The sequence below is a fragment of the Hyperoodon ampullatus genome (assembly GCF_949752795.1).
Source record: "Hyperoodon ampullatus genome assembly, chromosome: 7".
NCBI lineage: Eukaryota > Metazoa > Chordata > Mammalia > Artiodactyla > Ziphiidae > Hyperoodon > Hyperoodon ampullatus.
In genome coordinates this window covers 63787036-63798391 of record NC_136920.1, presented here as the reverse complement: position 1 = coordinate 63798391, position 11356 = coordinate 63787036, and the positions used below count along the sequence as shown (strand labels likewise).

Here is an 11356-nt window from a genome sequence, read left to right as displayed (position 1 = left end):
TATAAAACTCTTAGAGGAAAACATGGGAAGAACACTCTTTGACATAAATCACAGCAAGATCTTTTTTGATCCACCTCCTAGAGTAATGGAAGTAAAAACAAAAATAAACAAATGGGACCTAATGAAACTTAAAAGCTTTTGCAAAGCAAAGGAAACTACAAACAAGACGAAAAGACAACCCTCAGAATGGGAGAAAATATTTGCAAAGAAATCAACAGACAAAGGATTAATCTCCAAAATATATAAACAGCTCATGCAGCTCAATATTAATAAAACAACCCAGTCCAAAAATGGGCAGAAGACCTAAATAGACATTTTTCCAAAGAAGACATACAGATGGCCAAGAAGCACATGAAAAGCTGCTCAACATCACTAATAATTAGAGAAATGCAAATCAAAACTACAATGAGGTATCACCTCACACCAGTTAGAATGGACATCATCAGGTAATCTACAAACAAATGCTGGAGAGGGTGTGGAGAAAAGGGAACCCTCTTGCACTGTTGGTGGGAATGTAAACTGATACAGCCACTATGGAGAACAGTATGGAGGTTCCTTAAAAAACTAAAAATAGAATTACCATATGACCCAGCAATCCCCCTACTGGGCATATACCCAGAGAAAACCACAATTCAAAAATACACATGCACCCCAGTGTTCATTGCAGCACTATTTACAATATAGGTTATGGAAACAACCTAAATGCCCATCGACAGACGAATGGATAAAGAAGATGTGGCACATATATACAATGGAATATTACTCAGCCATAAAAAGGAACGAAATTGGGTCATTTGTAGAGACATGGATGAATGTAGAGACTGTCATACAGAGCGAAGTAAGTCAGAAATAGAAAAACAAATATCATATATTAACGCATATATGTGGAACCCAGAAGAATGGTACAGATGAACTGGTTTGCAGGGCAGAAATTGAGACACAGATGTAGAGAACAAACATATGGACACCAAGGGGGGAAAGCGGTGGGGGTGGGGGGTGTAAAATAAATAAACTCAAAATGGATTAAAGACCTAAATGTAAGGCCAGACACTCTAAAACTCTTAGAGGAAAACATAGGCAGAACACTCTATGACATAAATCACAGCAAGATCCTTTTTGACCCACCTCCTAGAGGAATGGAAATAAAAACAAAAATAAACAAATGGGATCTAATGAAACTTGAAAGCTTTTGCACAGCAAAGGAAACCATAAACAAGACCAAAAGACAACCCTCAGAATGGGAGAAAATATTTGCAGATGAAGCAACTGACAAAGGATTAATGTCCAAAATACACAAGCAGCTCATGCAGCTCAGTATCAAAAAACAAGCAACGTAATCCTAAAATGGGCAGAAGCCCTAAATAGACGTTTCTCTAAAGAAGATATACAGATTACCAACAAACACATGAAAGGATGCTCAACATCACTAATCATTAGAGAAATGCAAATGAAAACTACAATGAAGTATCACCTCACACCAGTCAGAATGGCCATTATCCCAAAATCTACAAACAATAAATGATGGAGAAGGTGTGGAGAAAAGGGAACCCTCTTGCAGTGTTGGTGGGAATGTAAATTGATACAGCCACTATGGAGAACAATATGGAGGTTCCTTAAAAAACTAAAATTAGAACTACCATATGACCTAGCAATCCCACTACTGGGCATATACCCTGGGCATATACCCTGGGCATAATTCAAAAAGAGTCACTTACCACAGTGTTCATTGCAGCACTATTTACAATAGCCAGAACATGGAAGCAACCTAAGTGTCCATCGACAGATGAATGGATGAAGAAGATGGGGCACATATATACAGTGGAATATTATTCAGCCATAAAAAGAAACAAAATTGAGTTATTTGTAGTGAGGTGGATGGACCTAGAGTCTGTCATACAGAGTGAAGTAAGTCAGAAAGAGAAAAACAAATACCATAAGCTAACACATATATATGGAATCAAAAAAAAAAGGGGGGGTTCTGATGAACCCAGGGGCAGGCCAGGGATAAAGATGCTGATGTAGAGAAAGGACTTGAGGACATGGGGAAGGGGAAGTTTAATTTGGGACGAAGTGAGAAAGTAGCATTGACATATATACACTACCAAATGTAAAATAGATATCTAGTGGGAAGCAGCTGCATAGCACAGGGAGATCAGCTCGGTGCTTTGTGACCACCTGGAGGGGTGGAATAGGGAAGGTAGGAGGGAGACGCAAGAGGGAGGGAATATGGGGATATATGCATACATATGGCTGATTCACTTTGTTGTGCAGCGGAAAGTAGCACAACATTGTGAAGCAATTATACTCCAATAAAGATGTTAAAAAAATAATAAAATTGACAGTATAAAAAAAAAGTACTCGGCAGTCTGTGTCAATGTCAGTAATACAGTGATAATATGACTTACTGAGAAATTGAGAGAAAAACTAAAGGAAATGGTTTCTGAACAGAGCTAAGAAAAAGATAACTATTTTTTGATCAACAAAATCTGTCTTAAAAATGGGAAATTTAATTAAAGATTATTTGCAAGTTTGTGGATAAATATATATATATGTGGTAAAATTTGAAGGTTATGGTAAGCATTCTTTCAGGAGTACTGCTTATAATGAAGGAACTCAGCTACATTTTAAATAAACCTTTACATTATGAACACTTCTTTCATTTTCTTATGAAAAGTACTTTAAAATCAGTATTCTCAATGCATGTATAAAATGATGCCTTACACATCTGACATGGGACTTTTCTACACCTGTAGAGAGAAAGCACTATTTTTCCTAAACAGAAAGGCTGTTATTTGCAGATCTGCTCTACTGCTCTGAGTCACTGATGGTTACAGGCTTTTATATTTAACCTGAAATGCAAAGAATTTTTTCCAAGGCCTAAGGTAAAATCGTTTTGCAAAGTGCATAAGGGTACATTCTGAGTTTTCTTTGTCTTGCTACATATACTTGAAAAACAAGGTCAAGCATTTGTTAAAAAGGATGTGTGTGTGTGTGTGTGTGTGTGCGCGCAGCTGGGTGCGTTGGCATCAGTTGCATTCTTTTTTCCCTCTACCTGTCTGGATATACCTTTATATACCTTTTCCAGTGCTCACCATTATGAGTTTTAATCACAGCAGGAGAATTTTTTCATACAACTTTGATGAAAGGTCATACTTATTGGGCCGACTTTTTTTCTGTCTAATAATCTTAGAATATGCTGTATGTATTACTTGGGATAAATACAAGTACAGCATTTAGGAATTTTGCATCTACTCACAAATGAGATTGGCCTGTAAGAACTCCTCACTTTTCTAGAACACTGCCATGATCTGATTTTGGTTATTCTAACTGAATGAAATGAATTGGATGGCTTTCATTGCTATGAAACAATTTACATATATGGGAATCATCTATTCACTAAAAGTAGGAAAGAAATCTGGCATAGAACTTCCTGAATGAAATGATAAATGCTATGAATAAAAATAAAGCAAAGTAAGGGGATAGAGTGAATGGGTCTGCTGTTTCAGATGAGGTGGTTAGAAGAGGTCTTTCAGATGAGCAGAAATCAGCATGAGGTGAGGGAACAAGTCATGCAAATGTCTGAGGGAAGAGCATCCTAGCAGAGGAAGTGGAAGGGCCAAAGCCACGAGAAGGGAGCATGCTTGGCATATGCAAGGAACAGCAAGGAGACAGGTGTATCTAGAGCAAAGGAGAGAATGGTAAGATTTGAAATCTGAGAGGGAGGGAGGGAGGGTTCGGTTTATTTGGGACCTTATAGGCAAGATTCAACAGAACCTACATTTCTTTTTCATTTCTGTTCATCTTAAATTTTGTCCCTTAATCATGTTTTTCTCTTTTTGATTCTACTGCTCATGTGGTATATTTTTTATCCTTTCTTTTTCTGTTTTTAATAAAGTTTTCTTTTAAGTACAACTTTGCTTTCATTCTGTAAGGTTCATGGTCAGAAGTCACATGGCCATCTCCAAGCTGCAAGGGATGCTAGGAAATGTAGGATTTTAATTAGCATACTACTGTCCCTGACAAAAATCAGGATTCTGTTAATAAGGAAGAATGGGGGAATAAATATTGGATAAACTACTAGCAATATCTTTCATAAAATCCTAAGGGCCTGGGAGATTTTCCTGTAGATTCCCATGCTATACAGATTGTTACAAAGCATTGTGAGATGGAAAGATACCCAATTTATTTTATAAAGCTGCCAGGATCTTGTATCAAAACCTGACAAAGATGAGTGAAAAGGAAAATTATAGACCAGTTTAACTTATGAATGTAACTGTGAAAAGTCAAAATACAAACATTTCAACTTTTCAGCACATTGAAAGAATCATCCATCATGATCATGTAGAGTTCATACTATAAATGTAAGAATGCTTTAATATTAGGAAAGCTTTTAATACAATACAGCATATCAAAAGATCTAATAGAAAAAATATGGTAATCACAATAGATAAAGATTTGATCAACATTAGCCCTTGTTTCTGATTGGAAAATCAGTCTTAGACAATTAAAACTAAAAATATATTTCTTTAATGAAATAAAGATATCTAGCTCCTGTTCTGGTGAAGTTTATTCCAATACAAAGAACAAAGGTATAGTCCATATACCCCTGCCTTATCAATCTATGACTTCAAAATACACTTTTAAGTAATACCTGAAGTAGGATGGCACAAAACCATAATGATGTACTCCCAGTTACTTCTGGAAGTTTCTCAAAGTATTCTCTTTCATGTGCTGCAGAACACGTCCCCCTCCTTCCTCAGCTCACATCTCTCCAACTTGCCACCATACAGCTGCAATAACTCTAGTTAGGTAGAATGATGGGCATACCTGTTCTTCACTCAGGGAAAAATAGCACCCACTAGTTCCTATTTTTCTGTTTGAGAATAAAAATGAGGATACTTCTAATATTGCCTTTGAACTTTTAGAATTAGTTTTATAAAATCAAATTATCTACTCCTTTGTAAAGTGTGTGATATGGCTTTGCTCTGATAATAAGTAGACTAAGGCTTATTAACTTCTGAAACCACAGTAGTGTACGTTTTATATCAGTATTTTTAGGTCTTTTTTCTTTTTACCACAACCCACACTAAGAAATACATTTTAAACTGTGACCAAATGTACACACACGCACACACACACATTCTGTACATTCATATCTGTATAATTTTTTTAAGTTTCACAAAACTTACCAAGGATCTATGCAAAATACTCTCATATATATCTATTCTATTCTACTTCGTTAAAAAAAAATTGATTTCAACCCACCAAATTTCCTTAGACCATGCTTTGCTTAGCAGTTTTATGATTCTGTACAGAGGGTGATTCTTTTGACTCTTAAGTAAATAAAATGTCTGGAGTTCAAGAATTCAATTTTGGAAGATGAGAATGTATTGGTTTTTAGAAATATGTTCTAATTTTGTTGTAAATGTTAACTTTCATGTATAGACAGGATGCTTTTGGTGCTAGTTGCTAGTTTTTCTTTGATTTCTAGGAGGGTGATTGAATAAGAAAGAATTTTCTAAATGGTGATTTCTTTTCTACCTGCAGCTCTCATGTGTGACTGTAAGTCTAGTGCATCATTAACCTAAGGACCTCACCACTTGGAAGTTACAGTTTTCGCCATCAGCTTACCTTATCTGTTTTTTTTTTTCCTCAAACAGTGGAAACATCTTCTTTCAAGTTGCTTTTGTTGAAGAGTTAAGCAAATGGCTGATAGCAGCTGTGGTAAAAAATCCACAAAATGCCCCAACTGTTCATCTGCTTCTCAGAAAAATGTACTTTGTGTATGTTCTTGTAAAACAAAGCTTTCTCCAGTGTCAGTGGTGGAAATGTCACAGACATCGAGCATTGGTAGTTCAGAATTTATAGTTTCACCAGAGAGACAAAAAGAAAGACAAGCCAGCAAAGACATTACCTCTGGAAAAGATTTGGTAAATATTGAAGATTGTACATCTCAGCACAAGTGGATGTCCCATTCCCTGATCCCATCCCTAGATTCATCTATATCCCATGGACCCGTGTCCGCCAATTCATTGCCTTCTTAACTATTAAAGTAACATTTCTTTCTTATATAAGAGGTGAGAAAAGTTGGTTGGTAATTTCTTTTACGCTATTTCCAACGACTGCCCAATTAATGATTTCTCAGGATTATGAATAATTCAGAATGTTATTCCAGCTTCTTTTTTAAAAAATGGTTTATATGGAAATGAATTGGTTTTCAAATTGAATTAAATCTGAATTTGGGGGCATTTTCTTCAACTGATGCAGAATGAGATTTATGGTTGTGGTTAAATATAGGGTGGTTATTACTTAAGACAGTTCCTGGTTATCTAGATGGAATATCAAGTATACCTTACAAAATTGACTTGCATTAGTTACAATCTATGACTACCCAGTTGGATGGGTTTTGGTATATTCGCCTTTATAGAGAAGAGGCACTATGGAAGATTGTCATTGACATAGCACAACTTTGGAGACAGAGAGCAGTAAGTTTAAGAAAAGTTAGGTTCTCAGCCCTCAAGTTTGTACCTTTTTCACATTTTCACCCTAAACTGTTATTTCTGATTTGTATTATGGTATAGTTTTTGCGATATAGGTGTCTCTGAGTGAATTATTGCTATGTTATCTTCATTCAAAGCATATTTTGTGAATGTCTGGCCAGTAATTTTTTGTGTATAACCTATTTGAGATGACTGTTATGCCTTGAAACAAGGGTGATTGAGAAAGCTGTGAAGTTGCCTTCTCTTGTGATGTTAAAGATTTTAAGTCCTGATTTATCTTCTATGCAGGTCATCATGTAGACTTGCCTGGATTGAGGAGGTTAGATTGAATAACTTCTTAAGGCCTCTTTTAGCCTAATGAGTGAATGAATTATATAGGGCTTAGAATTTGAAAAAACAGTAAACTATCTTGTACACAATAAATATCTCGACACACATTAAAGATTTGTCAGATTATTGTATCTTAAATTTAATATTAAAATTTCTTTTTGGTCCAAGCCCTCAAAAACCTCAAATGTAGAGAGAAAATCTTCTCAACAACAGTGGGGTCGGGGCAACTTTACAGAAGGAAAAGTTCCTCACATAAGGATGGACAATGGAGCTGCTATTCAGGTATATAGAGAGCAAACTGAAGCTACTAGAAATTTTCCAGTTTCTTCTAAGTCAGTGTTAATGGCAAAAATGATTTAAAAGTAAGTTTCTAAGGAAAGGAAAGAGGAAACTTACCATTTTTAAGTATGTCAAAGTCTTTACTAAAGAAAATGCAGATTAATTATTTTTTCTGTTCATAGAGGTGCAAATGGACTTTAATAATTAAAGTGGGGGGCATTTTTATTAGACAAAATGAGAACATTTTGGTCTCCAGGTCTTGCCTGTTGCTGAGGGCAGTTGTGGAGTCTTTGTATAGACCTATTCAAGATGCAGACAGAGACCAGGTGACTTAGATGGTTTGGCTGTTCACTTCTTTGATGACCAGTAGTGTGGCTAGAATTTCCCTCATGGACCCCTCCATATTTTTCCAGCCTGTGATTGAGTGAATACCAATATTATTCTTCCCAGCATTCTAATTCTTATATACAAATATGACTTAAATTTTAGTACCATTTTAGAAATTAAAAACACCAGATTAAAGGAACTGCAACAAGAACAACAAGAAGAAAATTGTGTTAATGTTAAATAACTTTAAAAAATTGCTTTAAAAAATATTTGGCAATTTACTTGAACAGATCAGAAAAAGTTTCTGAGAACTTCTGACCTGAAAAGTTTAAATCTTCCCTTGTAAACAAAAGACCTGAATTTTAAAAAACTCCACAAATTTACTGAGTTTTAAATTTAACCATAAGAGCCTTTATAAAAGCAAAATATATGCGTTTTGAAAAATTAGGAGAATATAGATAGAAAAGTGAAAAAGATAAAAATCACGAGCCAGACATAACCAATTTTAATATTTGTTATCTTCAGTTTTCTAGGCATGTAAAAGTCTTACCCTATTTTTTGTTTTTGTTTTTTTCCTGGTTTAAATTGTAAAATATTTCAAATATACATATATTTTTAAGAAGTAACATTAAATGGTATAGTGGAAGTTTCTCGTCCCCCATTAAATAGACAGGCTCATTTTAAAGATATCAAACCTTTCAGAAGAGTATAAAAAAGGAAACTACAGTCATCCAAAGTTCTACTACCTAATGATAACTATTCTTAATATTTAGATGAACAACTTTCCAGACATCAATGTAAGCACCTCCACATATACAGATTTTTAGTAATGGGATCATATCATGCATGCTTTCACACTCTATACTATATCATGGACTTCTTATATGCCAATAAAAAGAGATCTACGTTACCATTGTAATAGCATCCTCTTAAAACTATTACAAACAAGAAGTCATTTTCTCCTTATTTTCATCACTATGTAATGATGCCAAAGCAGTTAGTTGAAGAAAAAGATTAATTTATAAACAACTAGTTGGGAAGTTGGCCTATTTTTCTACCCATTCTTCATTTAAAAAATCTTATAAACAGTATTAAAATACTGTGTCCAAATTGTGGTTCTATATGTCTAGAGATAAAATGAGAGGTTAATTTTTAAAGGACAAGAAAAGTTGGGGAAGTGGTTAGGGATTATTGAGATTATTTTGTGCTGTGGGAATAAAAGGTTTAAGTTGAGATTTAACTCGTTTAACATAGTGTATAGTTGGGGGTTGCAGGTACATATAATAAAATGTTTTGTCTTATTTTAATCATCTTAGTTTTTTGACTTTGATTCTCACTATCAAGTGGTAATGGGAAGAGGGAAAAGCCAAAGTAATTATAAGTCAGCAGAAGGCCGTGTCCTGAGGACAATCCCCTGGACAGGATGTGCCCTGCCTGAGTGGGAGTCACCATTCACAACATTCAAGACCTCAGATCTGGAGCTCCTCCTCCAGGGGTCAACTCCATGTACCCAGTCTTTCACTTCTCTCAAATATGCATATGTATAGAAGGTTCCTGACTGGCTGGCTTGCTGACTAGATTGATTTATTGATTCAGTTCATTTATCAGCTCACTCATTCATTCCACATTTGCACTGCTGTTCCTTTGAAATGCCTTCCTTGCTTCGATTGGATTATAGAAAAATATTCTCAATTATTTTTTTTTGCCTTTGTTCCCTCACATGCCTATCTCAGAAGCCATGTCTTTCATAACGTTTTCCCTTATTCTCCCAGTGTTTTAGCTCTGGTCTCTGGCCCCAGTGTCATTTTGTATTTTTTTTTAACTTAAGATTTTATGACTTAAGTAATAATCTTGTCTTTTGAGTAGATTACAGATTATGAGAAAACAGTAATTATGTTTTATTCATCTTTGTAGCCCCCAAAGTATGTATCACAAGGAAATGTCCAAGGAAAATCTAACATGTTGAAGCCGAACATTTCTTTTCTTTCCTTTTCCTTTTCTTCTCTTCTCTTCTTTCTTTTCCTTTCTGTCTCTCCCTTCCCTCCCTCTGTCTCTTTTTTCTTTCCCTTTCCTTCTTTCCTTTCTTCCTCCCTTCCCCTTCTCTCCCCTCCCTTCCCCTTCTCTTCTCTCCCTTCCCTTCTTCCTCCTCCCTTTTCCTCCCATGCACTAAGCATGAGTATTTTGCCTACAAGGTTTCAGGCAGGCTTTTTAAAGGATACAAAAGAAACAGCTTCATAAGGTGTTTCTAGACCATCTTGGAAGGAAAAAAATGAGCCAAAATGTTTGTAAGCAAGAGAGTAATAATAGTGTTTGAGGACCAATGCATACATGTTGAAGGAAGTCAAAGGAACAATTACCATGGTGCAGAGTTAGGCAGAGAAGCCCTTCATAAGGAGGTAAGTAGCTAATTGGATACGGATCTTCTTTTACAAAAGTAAGAAAGGAATGTAAGCAGTAGAAAACATAAAGTCTAGCAGTAATTTACCTGTTGCATGGTGAAGATGAAAGTAGTCACGCAGAGGGAACGTGGCATCTCTAAGGCAGGCTTTAGCTGGCTAACCCAACAGAGGCTTCCCCCAGCAGCATTAGCTCAAATGTTCTTTCCTGTTCTAGTCCCTGTGCATCATGGGTTGAGAAACTCTTGTTACTACCCTGGAGTTGATTCAGATCAAGGAGACTGACTCCCTCCAACCAAATTCACAAGAAATGAAAGTGTAAATGAGTTACCTGCTTGTTATTTTACAGCATGAAGTGGAATGCTGGTATTGTCAAGACCCACGCATTCTGTCTTTGTAAGCAGAAGGATCCTTTGTCTGGACAGTGTTACTGTGGATGGTTTTTTTTTTTTTTTACAGTGCTGATTTATATTAATATTTTGGTCATATATTCCTTTTCCTAAAACAAAAGGAAATAAAACAACAAAAGTGATTTTTTTAATAGAAACAGTGAAGATAAAGAAAAAGGGTTACTTGTTAAACAGGAAAGCAGTTATTCAGTGGTTAATATGTGTTGATTTTATAGTGTAGCTCTCAGAGTTTGGTGATAATTTTTTGGTTGAATGTATCTTATACACACACACATATATATTTGCATGTATGAATATTCCATTCCTCCTTTTTCTTATGAAGACATTTCATTAATATTGTAGTTTATAAGAGGTTCATTTTTTATGCTTTTGAAGTTTTTTACATTTCTTTGTAAGGATTTTTATGGTTTTCCTCTAAAGGATATTTAATAAAATTCATCAAAACTTATTTTGTTTTATTAAGATGTGTTAATTAATATTGAAGCAAATATGGGGTGTCTTCTATTTGATTTTACCCTGGAGCAGAATCACTCTTCCCTTGGGTGGATACCTGTCAGTATTATATGTCTATTTGTAATCCTGATGAATGGCAGAGAGAGATAAAGGAACTCATATTTTTTATCCAGGAAATCTATACCTTTGGAAGAATATTGGGACAAGGGAGCTTTGGAATGGTCATTGAAGCTATTGACAAAGAGACAGAAACTAAGTGGGCAATTAAAAAAGTGAGCAAAGAAAAGGTAAGGCATATCAGCAGCATCCTACTGAGGGCACAGTGCCAGTGCAGGGTGGGGTAGGCAGTACAATTTTTCACACTAACACAGCTGACCCTGAGGGCCAGGGCCCAGGCTGTTCCCCTGGAGAAATGTGGATATTTCTCTGGCCTTCTGGGACAGGACCAGTTCTTAAACTCAAGTAGACAGGTACTAAAAAGCAAATGAAAGGATTAGCTAACATAACCAGCATAACCAAATATAGGTAAATTTTACCAGAGTGAGCTGAAGGTGAGGGCTGATCATCAGTATGTGTAGATGTAGGGCTGTGGGCTAGTGATGTCTTAGTGAGAAATGGGTCCCGGTAGTCTCTCCTGATGTGGCTCTGATATACTTTGTCC

At 35.7% G+C, this 11356-nt stretch overlaps 1 protein-coding gene across 3 annotated transcripts in view; it reads left to right on the top strand.

Annotated features, from left to right (window-relative positions):
* Positions 1-5705: 5705 nt before the first annotated feature.
* Positions 5706-11356, top strand: part of STK33 (serine/threonine kinase 33) — a gene marked incomplete at both ends in the record, with an annotated part of 74902 nt that continues 69251 nt past the window's right edge. For all 3 annotated transcript variants that reach the window (XM_079709200.1, XM_079709202.1, XM_079709201.1), the window contains 3 exons: positions 5706-5930; positions 6999-7112; positions 10869-10982. In XM_079709200.1, coding sequence (XP_079565326.1) covers positions 5706-5930; positions 6999-7112; positions 10869-10982 — 453 coding nt within the window. The remainder of the gene's footprint in view (positions 5931-6998; positions 7113-10868; positions 10983-11356) is intronic.